The sequence below is a fragment of the Hypanus sabinus genome, chromosome 19 (genome assembly GCF_030144855.1).
Source record: "Hypanus sabinus isolate sHypSab1 chromosome 19, sHypSab1.hap1, whole genome shotgun sequence".
Taxonomy (NCBI): domain Eukaryota; kingdom Metazoa; phylum Chordata; class Chondrichthyes; order Myliobatiformes; family Dasyatidae; genus Hypanus; species Hypanus sabinus.
Genome location: NC_082724.1, coordinates 79067555 through 79085366, shown reverse-complemented (window position 1 = coordinate 79085366; position 17812 = coordinate 79067555). Strand labels below are relative to the sequence as shown.

Below are 17812 nucleotides of genomic sequence, written 5' to 3'. Positions count from 1 at the left end.
ACAGAGAATACACTGGATGCCACAGTTAGTTTTGGACAAGTTTGTTTTGTATTTGAACACCAGAGTTAATTCTCAGCTGTAAAAATAAAGACACTGGGTAAGCCATATATCAAACTCACCTTTCACCTTTGAGACTTGGGAATGAACCTAACCCAGATGGAATGGATGAAAGGCCCTCTATCTCTGTCCCTCTCCCTGCTGGGTGACTCTCACTCTGTCCTTCTATATAAACCATATAACAATTACAGCACGGAAACAGGCCATCTCAACCCTTCTAGTCCGTGCCGAATGCTTACTCTCACCTAGTCCCACTGACCTGCACTCAGCCCATAACCCTCCATTCCTTTCCTGTCCATATACCTATCCAATTTTACTTTAAATGACAAAATCGAACCTGCCTCTACAACTTCTACTGGAAGCTCGTTCCACACAGCTACTACTCTCTGAGTAAAAATGTTCCCCCTAAACTTTTGCCCCTTAACTCTCAACTCATGTCCTCTTGTTTGAATCTCCCCTACTCTCAATGGAAAAAGCTCTAATAGTGTCATCAGAATGACCCTCATTCAGTCCCAGGACTTGAATCTAAAGCCCACAATGATGTCTCTCTGCTGCAGAATTGAGTGGCATAATGTCCAGACCAAAAAGGTTCCCAATATTATATAAAAATATAAAGAGCAGAACACAGTTCAGGGATTGCATATTGCAATTGACTTAGCTATTGTTGCCAAACTTAAAAGAAGCTTTTTATGCAATGTGTAGAGCAGAATTGAGTTAGAATGTGAAGAAGTGAAGTTCTCCACAAACAGAATCATAATCAGAATTAGAATCAGGTTTATTATCACTGACATACAGTATGCATGAAATCCATTGTTTTGTGGCAACAGTGCAGTCCAAGACATAAAAATTAGTATAACTACAAAATAAATAGTGTAAAAGAGGAATAGTCAAAAAGAGAAAATGGTTTAGATTGAGAGTACCACAAAAATCAGATGTGAGTAAATCATGAGGCCCTCACAAAGGTGTAACTATTAGACCCTCTACCTGATAGCCCCATCTCCAGGTTTATATTTGCAAAACTTATTTGTTGAGATAGAGCGTGGAATAGGCCTTCTTGCCCTTTGAGCTGCGTTGGCCAGCAACCCTCTATTTACCCCTAGCCAAATCACAGGTCTTCTTACAATAACCAATTAACCAATCAACTGGTATATCTTTGAACTGTGGAGCACCGGGAGAAAACCGATGCATTTCACAGGGAGGACAATCCAGAATTAAACTCTGAACTCTGATTCCCTGAGCTAACCACTACACTGCCATGCTTTCCTGTGATCATTTACCTTTCCTCCAAATGGTATGGTTTCATCCCACATCCCAAAACTCTCTGGGTTATTTGAGTATATTCATATGGAACTATTCAATTGCTATCAGGCAAGATTGCGCCAGTGACTGGCAGCGACATCCTGCAGACAGATCTCAAAACTACTCCACACTCTTCTTCTTCTAAACGTGCATCAATTGCTGCCTGTATTTCCATTTCAAGGATGTATTTTTGAACCGACTAGGTGATTTGGTGCTTTTGCGATTTGACGAGGATGAGGCAATGGCAGAACACCAACAGGTGGTGGGTCCATCACTCCACACTGATTAAAGTGTTGAGCAAGATTAAAACTGACAAGTGTGAGAGCAGAAAATGAATATCTGCCCGTCTTCCTCTTACTGCTGCCAGAGGAAGGTGCGGGAGTCTTGGGATCAAAATTCCTCGGCCTCTGGTGGCTGCACACTGATTTTCAGAGACTCTGCAGTTTAATGTTAAATGTCCTTAGTGATGAAAACGCTCCACAGCTGTGAGTAATTTCAAGATTTCTGCAGTTTGTGTTCCATGTGTTTTTGTTTACTCAGTTTTACTATTTGCACGATTTGATCAAGGGTCTTCGGTGTGGAACTGGCGCTGGGGCTGTAGCCTGACACAGCACTGAGCTGACTGACGCTGTAGCTGTGGCCTGCGACCACTGGCTTCAGGACCGGTTTCACTCACCCTGGCGGCTCAGGAATGTGCTCTGTCCTTGGGGGACTCGGGGGTTTAGTGTTCTCCGTGCTATTTGCTCGCTTTTTGTTGCTTGTGTGACTTTGTTCTTCTCATGCATTGGGTGTTCGATGGTCTTCGTTGTGTAGGATTTTTATTTAAACAAAGTTCAAAAGTTCAAAGTAAATTTATTATCAAAGTACATATATGTCACCATTTTCTTGTGGACTACTCAATAAATCCACAGTTGAATAATTACCATAATAGAATCAATATAACACCGCATCATCTTGGATGTTTACCCAATGTGCCAAAGACAAAAAATGAACTGTGCAAATACAAAAAGAAAGAAATAATGATAACTAAGTAAACAAATACACAATAAATACCGAGAACATGAGTTCCTGGAAGTGAGTCCAGAGGTTGTGGGAACATCTCAGTGATTAGGCAAGTGAAGTTGAGCGAACAGCCTGATGGCTGAGGGTTAATAACTGTTCCTGAACCTCGTGCTATGAGTTCTGATGGTAGCAGCGAGAAGAGAGCATGTCCTGGTTGGTGGGGGTCACTGATGATGAAAGGGTGCTTCTTTGTTAGTGGCTGCCTGCAGGAGGGGAAATCTCAGGGTTGTATAACTGTATACGTACTTCGAAACTTCAAAAGTTTTTGAGCACCAAAGCAAAGGGATTAGTTAGGAAAACAGAACTGAGGTATGGCTTTGAATCCCACAGTTAGCCTGAAAAGCTGTTAAGCCTGTTCTTCTCCTGTCTCTTATTCTTCATGTGGCCTCCCTCTTGGCACTGTGAGTGACTGTAGCAGCCCAACTGCTAATCCATTGTACTGCAGCCCAGCCCAGCCCAGCCAGTATGGTTGAGAACCACATCACAGGCCCCACACCCATAAAGCCATCAGATGAGATGGGCCTGTGGTTCAGTCCAGGCCACGTTTTATCCCAGTGAAATATGTTGCTTGTATTTTAAAATTAGCTTAAATTGCAGGGTTAGAAATCCTGGTTTTTTCAACAAGATGCCCTGCAACAAAGCTCCCATTCATGCTTACAGCCAAAGTAGGTGGCTTTTAAGTTTTCATAGCTCTCTGGTTCCCCTGTAATGAGCTCTTTGGTGAAAGTATGAAGAATGTAATGTAAGAAATAATAGTTGTTGTTATTATCTTTACTATTAACTGCTGTGTAAGGTATGCCTATGCAATTGAAACTTCCTGGCTCTTGGCCTGCAGGGTATTTTCAACCAAGGGTCCACTTTACAGAAGATTTTTGATGGCTTATACACATGAAACAGGTGAAAGAGTTTCCTAATGACCTCAGAGGGAGGAAGAACTACTATTAGAGCCTCTTTAGAGGGAAACTGACCATCAGAATCTGGTTTAAAGGCAGTAAGTTGGCAGTAGGGATCTCACTCAGAGGAGCTGGGTATGGGAAGTGGGGTGTATGGGTGGGGAAGAGTCTCATTACAGGTGTTGCCTGTCTCTCACAGTAGCATATCCCCATTACAAAGTGATGACTGGTCCCCACAGTAATGCAAGCAGACCTGAGTGACTGGCCCTCTCAGAAACATAGAGCACCCATCTAGAATTACTGTAGTATGACTGACAACTGACCTCACGGTAACAGACAAAGAGATTGACTGACCACACAATATTAGGTGACTGACCCTCAGAGTAAACATAGCCTATTATTTTGTGATGGACAAACCTCAAAGAAATGAAGCAGGTTAGATTGTCTGCATTGTCTGCCCAAAAGAAACACAGTGGGTGGTTGGCAGATTTTTTTCCCTTGGAAGGCAGATAAGAATATACTGAAAAAGGTCCTATATTTAAGATTCCCAGTCTTATTTTATTAAACAATGCACATTGTAAACACGAAAGATTGTGAAGATGCTGGACAAACTCCGCAGGTCATGCAGCATCTGTGGAGAGGAATAAACAGTCGACAGTTCGGGCCGGGACCCTTCATTAGGACTGGAAAGGAAAGGGGAAGATGTTAGAAAGACACAAAGTGCACATTGAGCCTAGTGTCAAATGTTTCTAAATTGTGACAGCACATACAGTACAACTTTCTTCGAATGATTCTCAGGAAATAACATTTTCATGAATCTGTTGGAGTAGGCAATGCCCCAGCAGAAGTATGCCCTACGGCCTCCCTACTTCAGACATCCCTGCTGAATTGTCATTACACCCTTCATATACTTCAGTCACTGCTGCCTCCTCCAATATCTAAAGCACTTAGGACTGTTTCCTACTGCCTGCAATCCTGAAGGAGTCTGGATGTCCTTCCCATAAAGAGCATGGGTTTCCTCCCACAGTACAAGGACGTACCAGTTAGTGGGTTAAGGTTAAATCAGGGTTGTCTGGGTTTTCTAGGTGGTGCATCTTAAAGGGCCGGAAGGGCCTAACCTGCGCCCTATCTCTAAATAAATAAATCCTGGTCATGGTGGCCAATTAAATGTTTCCTCTCGAGTCTGGGAGTGGGCGGTGCAGCATGAAGATCTGATGGGCTGATAGTTTATCATTTGTCATTTAGTGTGGAAGCATCTTATATAAACTTGTCACACTTTAAGTACACTGGCCCAGCCAATGGTGACACTTTTATTCTGAGTTCAACCCGAACTACAAGACACCCGTCACCCAGGACGTGCCCTCTTCTCATTGCTACCATCAAGCAGGAGGTACAGGAGCTTGAAGACATGCACTCAACGTATTAGGAAATGCTTCTTCCCCTCCACCATGACATTTCTGAATGGACAATGAATCTACAAACATCACCTCAGCAATTTTTCTCCCCTCGTTTTCTACTAGTTAATTAATTTAGTTTTTAATATTTTATTGTAATTGATAGTTTTTTTATTATGTATTACATTGTACTGCTGCCGCAAAACAACAGATTTCACAACTTATGCCAGTGATATTGAACCTGATTCTAAATCAGATTCTGAGGAATATCTCTGTTGCAATCAGCTATAAGTTCAACTATATATCTTATCAAATTGGAACATAATATAAAAATAAAACACAAACGTTTAACTTTCTCTGGTGTTAAATTACATCTGCTTGGCCTGTTCCAGTTAATGCCTCACTAATTCTTTTTTTTTGAGAAGTGTGGTTAAGTTTACTTGTGTAAAGAAGATGACATCTTATGTAGTCTGTGATATCTTGAGCAGCAGTGAAGCTATTTCCTATAGGAATAGACCAGATGACAATCACAGCAGCTTAATTTTATTCTGTCCCTTTCTTTGATAGGTCAAAGAAGTTTCATTTTAAGGACTATTTTTGCAGCAATTGTGAAAAGAGATTGTTGAATGAGTACTGTAAAATAATAAAAAAGGACAGTTTAATCAAGGTGAGACCACTAGTCTACCTTAGTTGGCTGCAGGTTTCAGTCTATCTCCAGGAAGGAACTGTGATTGATCCTGAAGCAGGGTGCTGGCCAGTTTATTCATTTCCATAGATGCAGCCTGACCTGCTGAGTTCCTCCAGCATTTTGTGTCTGTTGCTGTGACTGTTGTACAGTTAAGCTTTAGCAGTCTGCACACTGGTTACTGAATCTATCTGTCCTTCTCTCACCCCACAGAGCTACAGCATTCAAACACAGCTCGCCACTATACCCTCCTGCAAAACACCACAGACTACCGCATCCTGCTAATGGATGAAGACCATGACCGCATGTACGTGGGCACCAAGGACTACATTGTCTCGCTGGACCTCCACAACATCAACCGGGAGCCTTTATTAGTAAGAGGATTCAGTCAGCTCTCCTTGTGCACACTGTGCTCATTAATCGTGAACAAAATCTGCAGCTTCGTTTTTACAAAAATGTCAAGAGAGATACAACACATGTAGAGCATCATCTAGTCCCATAAGATACTATCTTCTGATATAACCTATCGCTTTTAAATTCTCTAGACCAGTCACAAATGCAATATTTATTGCATTTACATCTATTATTCTATGTACACTTTATATAACTATATATTTAACAGTGGATATAACCCTGTATAACCATATAATGCTGTATTTTCAGTATATATGTTTATATCATTATAAGAATGATATACATAATAGGGATCCTATTCTGGCTGGTTGCTGGTTACTAGTGGAGTTCCACAGGAGTTGCTGTTGGGACCGCAGCTTTTTATGATGTACGTCAATGATTTGGACTATGGGACTAATGGATTTGTGGCTAAATTTGCTGATTATACAAAGATAGGTGGAGGAGCCGGTAGTGCTGAGGAAACAGAGAGCCTGCAAATAGATAGTTTAGGGTAATGGGCAAAGAAGTAGCAAATGAAATACAATGTTGGAAAGTGTATGGTCATGCACGTTGGTGGAAGAAATAAAGGGGCAAATTATTATTTAGATGGGGAGAGACAGAGATGTGACGTTGAGGCTCTATAAGGCACTCGTGAGAACACACTTGGAGTATTATGTGCTGTTTTGGGCTCCTTATTTTGAAAGGATATACTGACATTGGAGAGGGTTCAGAGAAGATTCACGAGGGTGATCCCAGGAATGAAAGGGTTACTGTATGAGGAACATTTGGCAACTCTTGGGCTGTATTCCCTGGAGTTCAGGAGAATGATGGGGGGATCTCATAGAAATATTATGAATGTTAAAAGGCCTGAACAGATTAGATATAGCAAAGTTATTTCCCATGGTAGGGAAATCTAGGACAAGAGGGCACGACTTCAGGATTGAAGGACATCCATTTAGAACAGAGATGCGGAGAAATTACTTAAGTCAGAGGGTGGTAAATCTGTGGAATTTTTTGCCATGAGCAGCTGTGGAGGCCAAGTTATTGCGTGCATTTAAGGTAGAGATAGGTAGGTTCTTGATTAGCCAGGGCATCAAAGGGTATGGGGAGAAGGCAGGCGAGTGAGAATTGGATCAGCCCATGATTGAATAGTGGGGCAGACTAGAAGGGCCGAATGACCTGCTTCTGCCCCTTTATCTTATGGTTTTATGGTCTTAAGAACATACAAGTACTGCAATAACACTTACAGTGTGAAAAAAGCAATGTGCTCACAAAGTACAAAGTATATGTATCAGCAGGTACAATCCAGATTCATTTCCTTGCAATACAAGAAACACAATAGAATCAATGAAAGACTGTACCCAACAGGACTGACAAACAAGCAGTGTGCAAATACAAAAAGAAAATAATAATAATAATAATAATAATAATAATAATAATAATAATAATAATAATAATAATAATAATTAATTAGCACTTACCATCAATAACATGAGATGAAGAGTCCTTGAAAAAGAGTCCATAGATTGGGGGAACAGTTTAGTGATGAGGCGAGTGAAAGTGATTGAAGTTATCCTTTCTCGTTCAAGAGCCTGATGGTTGAGGGATAATAACTGCTCCTGGACCTGCTGTTGTGGGTCCTGAGGCTTCTCTATCAATGGCAGCAGTAAGAAGAGAACATGACTTGGATGGGGGGGGGGGTCATTGATGATGGTTGCTGCTGTCCATGTAGAAGTACTGAGTGGTGGGGAGGGCTTTACCCATGATGGATTGGGCCATATCCATTACTTTTTCCATTCAAGGGCATCGGTGTTTCCATACCAGGTCATGATGCAACCAGTCAATATACTCTTTACCACACATCTATAGATGTTTGTCAAAGTTATGTCAAGTACCCAACATAAAATAACCCTACATAGAGTTCAAAGGCCCTTGTACAGGAGGAGACTGTATCTGCAGGGCCCCTTTCTCCCCCAATATACAGTGTTAAAGGATCACACTGGCTCCGAATCAGAATCAGGTTTATTATCGTGACATTCTGTGAAATTTGTAGTTTTTGCAGCAATAGTAATGTGCAATTTGAAATTTATTGCTACATATGGCTGTGGAGGCCAAGTAATTGAGTAAATTTAAAGGGGAGATTGATATGTTCTTGAATAGTCGGAGTGACAAAGGTTAAGGCAGGACAATGGGGTTGAAAGAGATAATAGATCAGTGGTGACTAATGGTGCAGCTGACTTAATGAGCCCAATGGCCTAACTCTGCTCTTATGTCTTATGGTCTTATTCTTAATGCCTAAAAAATTACTTAGGGTAACAAGAAATATCAAAAAATAAATAAGTAATGCAAAAAGAGAGCAAAAATATTGAGGTAGTGCTCACCAGTGCTCACGGACCAGTTCAAAATCTGATGATGGATGGGAAGAAGCTATTCCTAAAATGTTGACCGTGTGTCTTCAGGCTCCCTGATAGCAGAAATGAGAAGAGGTCACATCCTGGATGGTGAGGATCTTTAATGATGGATGATACCTTCTTGAGGCACTGCCTTTTGAAGATATTCTTTCCTAGTCATTGCATGAATCATGGAAATAGAAGCAGATGGGAATATCATTTCTCCAGGGCTTGCAATAAAGAGGCAAATTTGATACCAGTGTTTCCTTTGGTTCAGGACTCTCAACTCCTTTCTATCCTCCTCCAAGAAAAACAAAAACAGCAAGCATCAGAGAACGTTACAAGTTTACTTCGATGTTACACGCCATCCAGGCTTGGTACTCAGTTTGGATCCTGGAACATCTTTACCAGAGTTTGACAGCACCATTACCAGAAGAACAACGGAGATTCAATAATTAAATTTTCTAAGGACAGCAAGTATAGACCATAATAGTGCAGGCTTTTTTATGACTCTGCAATGATTAGAGGCATGGAGTGCTGAAGTGAGCCAGTCAGCCCACCATGGTCATAATAACCGTTTTGCTCATCAACACTCATCCTTCTCAATCCGTATCCTTGCACGTCTGCATTCAAGGCACCCATCTTAGTGGCTCTTAAACATAGTAATTCTTTCCATCTCCACCACCTCCTCTGGCTGTATATAACTGATATCAACCATTCTCTGTGTAAAAAACTTAATCTTAGATCCCTTTTAAAACTCTTATCTCTCACTGTAGAACTATAGAATTTTGTTTTTATTACTCCCGCCATTGGGAAAAAAAGATTTTGACCATCTACCCCAAATATGACTCTCATACTCTTATATAATTCTATCAGGTCACATCTCAATCTTCTTCACTCCAAGAAAAACAAACTCAGTCTGTCCAATCTCTCCCCACAACTAAAGTCTAACTAAAGTTGCTTTCAGGCAACTTCCTGATGAATATTCTCTGCACTCTATCCAGTGCAATCACATCCTTCCTATAGAGTGGTGACCCAAACTGCACACAATTCTCAAAGTCTCGTCTAACCATGTCCTTTGTAAAAGTGGCAATGTAATATTCCGACTCTTATATTCTGTGTCACAACCAATGAAGACAAGGTGCCATATGCCCTCTTCACCACTCTATCCACCTGTGTTGCGACTTGCAGATTAAAATAGACTTGGACCTCTAGGTGTCTCTATTCATCAATGCTCTTTAGTGCCATCCCACTTACTTTGTATGTCCTAGCACTATATAGCATCCCAAACTGCATCACCTTACATGAGTCAGGATTAAATTCCATCGGCCAATGTTCCAGCCAATTTTTCAACTGTTCTATATCCTGCTGTAGCCTTATGTGGGTGGTGGCACTGTACAGTAGTGGTAGTGTAATGCTGTTACAACACCAGTGACCCTGGCTACAGCTCCACCACCATCTGAAGGAGTTTCTACATTCTCCCAGTCACCATGTGGATTTCACCAGGTGGTCCAGCTTCATCCCATACTCTGAAAACGTATGGGATGGTAGGTTAATCGGTCAGTTGGGTTGTAATAGGACAGTGTGGATTTGTTGGACTGGAAGGCGCTATTACTGTGCTGTATCTCTAAATAAAAAATAAATAAAATAATCTTCTTAGTTATTCACAACACTACAGGTTTTCATATCATCTGCAAGAGGACTAATCATACCTCCTGCATTCACATTTAAATCACTTATATATACCATGAATAGCAAAGGTCCCAGCACCAGTCATTGTGGTACACTATTAGTCACAGTCTCTCAATCAAAAAATAATCAATGCACCATCACCCTCTGCCTACTATGAGCACGCCAATTTTTGATTCAATTTGTCACTCACCTGGGATCCCATCAGACTACCAAGCACAACATCATCAAATGATTTATTAACATCCATATGGACAATATCTGCAGCACTACTCTCATCAGGTGCTTTCACTGCCTCTATTCTTACTGCAGGTAAAACCACAGAAATATCAGTTAAACAACACCCAGGCTGAGCAGCCAAACCTATGGATAAAGACTCAGAACTGTACTTTTACTCATTTGGTTAGCAAAATTTCATGTTTTGAAAATCATGAAATTGAGGATATCATCATCGTCAACATTATGTGCCATATCTAATGACATGAATGATATGAATCTAGAAAATTATAAGGCGAGCAGAAAGGAGCTTAAGAAAGAAATTAGGAGATCCAGAAGGGGCCATGAGAAGACCTTGGTGGACAGGATTAAGGATAACTCAAATGTATTCTACAAGTATGTGAAGAGCAAGAGGGTAAGACGTGAGAGAATAGGACCAATCAAGTGTGACAATGGAAAAGTGTGTATGGAACTGGAGGAAATAGCGGAGGTACTTAATGAATACTTTGCTTCAGTATTCACTACGGAAAAGGGTCTTGGCGATTGTAGGTATGACTTTCAGCGGACTGAAAAGCTTGAGAATGTAGATATTAAGAAAGAAGATGTGCTGGAGCTTTTGGAAAGCATTAAGTTGGACAAGTTGCTGGGTGCGGATGAGATGTACCCTACACTACTGTGGGAAGTGAGGGATGAGATTGCTGAGCCTCTGGCGATGATCTTTGCATCATCAATGAGGACAGGAGAGGTTCCGGAGGATTGGACGGTTGCGGATATTGTTCCCTTATTCAAGAAAGGGAGTAGAGATAGCCCAAGAAATTATAGACCAGTGAGTCTTACTTCAGTGGTTGGTAATTTGATGGAGAAGATCCTGAGAGACAGGATTTATGAACATTTGGAGAGGCATAATATGATTAGGACTAGACAGCATGGCTTTGTCAAAGGCCGTGCCTTATGAGCCTGATTGAATTTTTTTGAGGATGTGACTAAGCAGTGCCATAGAAGGTAGTGCATATTGATTTTAGCAAGGCTTATCGAGAAAGTAAGGAGGCATACAATCCAAGGGGACATTGCTATATGAATCCAGAACTGGCTTGCCCACAGAAGGCAAAGAGTGGTTGTAGATGAGTCATATTCTGCATGGAGGTCGGTGACCAGTGGAGTGCCTCAGGGATCTGTTCTGAAATCTCTACTCTTTGTGATTTTTTTAAATGGCCTGGATGAGGAAGTGGAGGGATGGGTTATTAAGTCTGCTGATGACACAAATGTTGGGGGTGTTGTGGATAGTGTGGAGGGCTGTCAGGGGTTACAATGGGACATAGATAGGATGCAAAACTGGGCTGAGAAGTGGCAGATGGAGTTCAACACAGATTAATGTGAGGTGGTTCATTTCGGTAGGTCAAATATAATGGCAGAATATAGTATTAATGGTCAGACTCTTGGCAGTGTGGAGGATCAGAGGGATCTTGGGGTCCGAGTCCATAGGACGCTCAAAGCAGCTGTGCAGGTTGACTCTGTGGTTAAGAAGGTGTACAGTGCATTGGCCATCATCAATCATGGGATTGAGTTTAGGAGCTGAGAGGTAATGTTGTAGTTATATAGGACCCCAGTCAGACCCCATTTGGAGTAAGTACTGTGCCTCACTACAGGAGGCAACCAGAATTGTACTTTTGTGTACAGTTCTGGTCACCGAATTATATGAAAGATGTCAACAAAATAGAGCGAGTACAGAGGAGATTTACTAGAATGTTACCTGGGTTTCAGCACTTAAGTTACAGGAAAAGATTGAACAAGTTAGGTCTTTATTCTTTGGAGCGTAGAAGGTTGAGGGGGGACTTGTTAGAAGTATTTAAAATTATGAGGTGGATAGATAGAGTTGACGTGGATAGGCTTTTTCCATTGAGAGAGGGAGAGATTCAAACAAGAGGATATGATTTGAGAGTTAGGGGGCAAAAGTTTCAGGGTAACACGAGGGGGAATTTCTTTACCCAGAGAGTGGTAGCTGTGTGGAACGAGCTTCCAGTAGAAGTGGTAGAGGCAGGTTGGGTATTGTCATTTAAAGTACAATTGGATAGGTATATGGACAGGAAAGGAATGGAGGGTTATGGGCTGAGTGCGGGTTAGTGGTACTAGGTGAGAGTAAGCGTTTGGCATGGACTAGAAGGGCTAAGATGGCCTGTTTCCATGCTGTAATTGTTATATGGTTATAGGAAGGATGGGGAAACCATAGAAAGGGTACAGGGGAGATTTACAAGGGTGTCGTCTAGATTAGGGAGCATGCCTTATGAAAACAGGTTGAGTGAACTCGGCCTTTTCTTCTTGGAGCAACAGAGGATGAGAGGTGACCTGATAGAGGTGTACAAGATAATGAGAGACATTGATTGTATGGATAGTCAGAGGCTTTTTCCCAGGGCTGAAATGGCTAGCACGAGAGGGCGTAGTTTTAAGTTGTTTCGAAGTAGATACAGAGGAGATGTCAGGGGTAAGTTTTTTACTCAGAGAGTGGTGAGTGCGTGGAATGGCTGCTGGCAGTGGTGATGGAGGTGGAAACGATAGAGTCTTTTAGAGACTCCTGGATGGATACATGGAGCTTAGAAAAATAGAGGGCTATGTTTCAAGCCTAGGTTATTCTAAGTAGGGACATGTTCAGCACAGCTTTGTGAGCTGAAGGGTCTGTAATGTGCTGTAGGTTTTCTATGTTTCTATGACATGGGCAATCATGGTTTTTCAATGAGCAAGACTATTCTTGGCAAAGTTTTCTGCAAAAGTGGTTTGCCATTGCCTTCTTCTGGGCAGTGTCTTTACAAGATGGGTGACCCCAGCCATTATCAACACTCTTCAGAGGCTGTCTGCCTGGTGCCAATGGTCATATTGTGATATGACCATCCATCAGCTGCTGCCATGGCTTCACTTAATCCTGGACAGAGGGCCAAGGAAGTGCTATAACTTACCCAAGGGTGCCCTGCAGGCTGTCAGAGGGAAGGAGCACCTTACACCTCCTTAGATAGAGATATAACTCCACCCTGCTACCCAGGATATACATTGTATGATAAAGGACCCAGAAACAGTCTCCCACTCATCTACCATAGTGACAGTGGGGGAGTTATTGAAAATCATTCTCAATGTATCCACAAGTGGTCAACATGAGGTCCAGTGTGTCAAAAAGCATAGCGGAGGCTTGACCCAGATGCAGAGCAGTGCAGATGACTTAGCAGTGAGGGATCACTTTAATAATATACACAAAATAATAAGTCCTAAGGGGAACAAAACAAGAGAAGATGGATAATTAGTACAACAAGGTAACTGAAAGCTAGGAGCAAATGACTGAGGTGGACTGGTTCATATAAGTGAACAAGGACAACGGCGAAGAGCTGGGTTGAAATTGGCTGCCGGTGACGAATTGGAAACAAGTGGGAGGTGACTCCTGTTGCTGGGTGGAGACGGGGAATGCTTGGCTCTGCACGCCTGACACAGGGTGATATGTGATCATTATCAGAGTGTGATTGTTATAACATCATGACAAAGTGGGACCAATAACATACTGCAAATGCTGTCAGAGAATATCAAAGTATTGCCATAGTGTGAGCTTTTCACACAATGTGAGCATTTTGGGGAGAACCTTATCACACCATGTGTGCACAAATGTAAGTTGTGAGCATAGAACCTTCTGAAGCTTCTCCGTTGCAGTACAATATGGAGAGCGAGCTGTTGCCCACGCAGCAGGCTGCCCCTCCCCACACAGCTGGTGAATCCACAGGAACGGCAGAGACCCATACAGTTGGGCACCGGCAGCATCACAGGAGTTGCCAGTCAGCGTTGGATTGCCATAGGGACTCCAGCTCCAGAACTTTCTTCGGGATTTACTCTCAAAGCCTTCCCCATGAGTGTATACAGTCGCAAGTCAAGGCAGAGTTATCCTTCTCCTCAATAAGCTGCCAACCACGGCTGTTGAGCCCAAAATGTTTGTAGCGAAGGTTTTAAGGTGCCAGTACTTGTCTTTGCCCCTTCTCTTGTCAGTAGAAATTGTTTCACTGGGATAGGTAGCTCTCACCACTCTCTGAGTATACAAGTTACCTCTGACATCTCCCTTATACTTCCCTCCAATCAGCTTAAAATTGTAACTGCTTATATTAGCCATTTTCACAATGGGAAAATGTCTCTGGATTTCCACTCAATCATTTTGTATTCCTGTATCAAGATGCGTCTTATCATCCTTCACTCCAAACAGAAAACCCCTAGCTCGCTCAAATACCCTCATATCGCAGTTATCATGCTGAGAGCACGTTATTGTAAGATATGAGCATTACTGCAGTGTGTTAACTATCACACTGTGTATTATCATAGCTCAAGGATTACCACACAGTGTTTGCATTATTACAAGATGTGAGAAATTGTCACAAAAGCAAGAGATTCTGCAAATGCTAAAAGTCTTGAGAAGCACAGACAGCAGGCTCGGCAGCATCTATGGAGAGGACTGATCAGTGGACATTTTGTGCTGAGACTCTTCATCAGGATTGGAAAGGAAGGGGGGAGAGGCCAGAAAATTAATGTGAAGCTTGTACGTGGTGACATATATGTACTTTGATAGTAAATTTACTTTGAACAAAAATGTGGTGGGGATGGGCAGGAGTACAAGCTGGCAGGTGATGGAGGGAGCCAGGTGAGGAGAGGATGGGTGGAGGAGGGGTTGAAGTGAGAAGCTGGGAGGTGACGGGTGGAAATAGTAAAGAAGTGAAGAAGGAATCTGATAGTAGAGGGCAGTGGCCCATGGGAAAATGGGAAGGAGAGGCACTAGAGGGAGCGATGGGTAGGTTAGAAGAGAAGGGATAGTAGGAGTGCCAGAATAGGAACTGTTATTGCGTAGTGTGAATGTTATCACAATACATTTGTTATTGTAAACTATGAGCAATATTACACAGGTGAGTATTATCATACTGTCTGAACATTGTGAGTGTAATACCAATGCTTGAGCGTAGAATACAGTGTTAGCATTATCACAAGCTGTGGGCTCGATCACACAAAGCAGGCCCGGGACAACACTTTGCAACTGGTTCACTGTCTTCCTGACCAACAAACCACAATCAGTAAGGATAAACAGCACCACGGTTATCCCAAACACCATTAGTTGTTCGTCAATCTTTCTTTATGGATGGTTTGTCATATTGTAAGTCTTTATGTTCCTACAAGGAAATTAATCTGAAGGTAAGGTACATACTTTCATAATTTACATTGAACTTTCAACCTTGTCTAAAAATCGTTCTAAGACTCAAAATTAAAGTCAAAATAAATTTACCATCAAAGTGTATAAATGTCACCATGTACTACCCTGAGATTCACTGTCTCGCAGATATTCACAGGAAACTAAGGAGTTTATTAAAAATCTATACACAAAGTCTAATAAACAACTAATGTGGAAATGAAAACAAATTTTGCAAATAAACACACTCACATACACATACACACTCACACTCACTCAGACACTCACACACATACACACATATGTACTCTTACACACAGAGACTTGCACAGTCACATATACTTGTACATACACTCACACATACAAAAACGTACACACTCTCACACACACTCACACTTACCTACACATACACACACTCACAAACTCACTCTCACACATGCCCACAAACACACACACACACACACACACACACACACTCACATACAATTACCCTCTCTCTCTCTCGCACACACACAAGAACATGAGTTGTAGAGTTTGGTTGTGGAATCAGTTCAGAGTTGAGGTGAGTGAAGGGACAGTGCAGTTCAGGCATCTGTAGGGTAAATGCATGTATTGCAGAAGCAGGATTATAGAAAGACACAGGGGAATGTAAATAGAGCACTGGTGAAGAAAGAGCAGTGACCAGTGCAGACGTGCTGCTCTTTGTATCTGATAATATCTGTAGTTTCTTCGATAAAGACTAATGTTCCAATTTCTTTCTTCCTTTCAGATTCACTGGTCTGTCAGTCAGCAAAGACGAAATGAGTGTGTTCTTTCTGGTAAAGATCAAAACGTAAGTGATTGCCCTATCTGACCTTCCTTTGCCTGAAGTTGTACAAGAATGTTTGCCATTTGCACAGTCACAAAAAGCAGTTAGACAGTGTTTTTCATATCTTTAGGGGTCCTAGCCTCCAATTTGTCTTTCAAGTACAGGGACTATTGTTAAAGAACATAACCATGTGCAAACAGGAAGGCGCCATGACAGAAAATGTTCACCTGCTGTATTGGAATTGATGATCAGGTCACCTGAATGTTCTTGTCAAGAGCAAAAGAACAAACTAAGTTTTTTAAATAAAAGAGAGAGGGAGAGATCTCTTTTATAGATGCTGTCTGGTCTGCTGAGTTCCTGCAGAATTTTGTGTATATTACAAGTTTTTAAATACCTTCCCCATGCATCTTGAAATGAAAGGTCACATGATCCAACATCTCCATCTACTGTCACACAACTAACACTCTAGCTCAGTCTGCTTCTGAAAACTTGCCTATACTCCTTTCAGTGAAGCAGATTTTCAGATGTAGGTTTCAAGACACACTTGCAATTAGGTCACACAATTAGTGAACGTAGTCAAGAAAGAATTTTTACCCTCAGGAACCAACCATTGCTGCACTGAATTGTCTTCCTCATGCATGAGTCCAGGAACTTTCATGGGTTGGACTCTGAGACCTCAACTCCCGTGATCCAAAAACTAGAGTCATGCCACATTGGCACCTTTAAGAATTTCTTTAGCAAGTCCAAAACAAACTCATTGCTTTGAACTATATTGTTAATAGCCCTGTGTCATAACCATATCTCATTAAATCACAAGGATTAAACAACAATATTGCTTCAATAAACTATAACAAGCAGCAGTATATCATATATTCAAGAGATTCTGCAGATCAACACACACAAAATGCTGGAGGAACTCCAAAATATTTTGGATTTACAGCATCTGTGGAATTTCTTGTGTTTGGATTCTGCAGATACTGGAAATCCAGAGAAATATACACAAAGTGCTGGAGGAACTGAGCAAGTCAGGCAGTATCTATGAAAATGAATAAACAGTCGACAACGTTTTGGGCTGAGACTGGAAAAGGAGGTGGAAGATGCCAGCGTAAGGAGGTGTGGGGAGGAAAGAAGTGCAAGCTAGAGGGTGATAGGTGAAGCCAGGTGGGTGGGGGAGGGGATTGAAGTAAGAAGCTTGGAAGTGATAGAAGGAAATGATAAAGGACTGAAGAAGAAGGAATCTGATAGAAGAGGACAGTGGACCTCTAAAAGGCATCCCGATATGTACAAATAATTGTATAGGATATGTATAGGTTATCAAGGTTCTCTCATTGCATTCATGAATGTTTCTGGATTTACTCAAATTGTTTCTGTTGGCTGGAAATGAATATTTATTTTCTCTCTAGCAAAGTAGAGGTTTATTATAAATTAAGACAGGGAATCTGAAGAATGGATTCAGACTTGGTGTTCTATCCATGGGAAAGTTTGTAGAGCCACCTTCATCCAAACACCAATGCACACATGGTATCACCTGTAAACCCAATTGCCTGTCAGCCAATCACACTCCTCAGCCATAAGGTGTACTTATGTAGATAAGTTTTTGAGGTAAAATGTCACAAGGCATCTCACAGGAGCAAAGGCAAAAATCAATGCCAAGCCTAATAAGGAAACCAAAAGGGTGTCAAAAAACAAAAGAGCATTGTTTTAAGGGGAAAGAAAGAAGTTTTAAAGTTTT

The 17812-nt window shown here is 41.6% G+C and overlaps 2 protein-coding genes across 6 annotated transcripts in view; one reads left to right on the top strand and one right to left on the bottom strand.

The window, feature by feature from the left end:
• LOC132378088 (semaphorin-3F-like) overlaps positions 1-17812 on the top strand; it is a 336771-nt gene that overhangs the window by 194687 nt on the left and 124272 nt on the right. For all 3 annotated transcript variants that reach the window (XM_059944832.1, XM_059944833.1, XM_059944834.1), the window contains 2 exons: positions 5604-5764; positions 16042-16104. In XM_059944832.1, coding sequence (XP_059800815.1) covers positions 5604-5764; positions 16042-16104 — 224 coding nt within the window. The remainder of the gene's footprint in view (positions 1-5603; positions 5765-16041; positions 16105-17812) is intronic.
• The window catches only part of LOC132378089 (uncharacterized outer membrane protein YpjA), a 100968-nt gene continuing 83970 nt past the window's right edge, over positions 815-17812 (bottom strand). For 2 of the 3 annotated variants that reach the window (XM_059944835.1, XM_059944836.1), the window contains 2 exons: positions 8165-8474; positions 815-3994 (listed from right to left, as the gene is read on the bottom strand). The gene's annotated coding sequence lies outside the window, so the exon portion shown is untranslated. Of the gene's footprint in view, positions 3995-7030; positions 7102-7264; positions 7435-8164; positions 8475-17812 lie in introns of all 3 variants that reach the window. The other variant, XM_059944837.1, reaches the window with a different exon arrangement.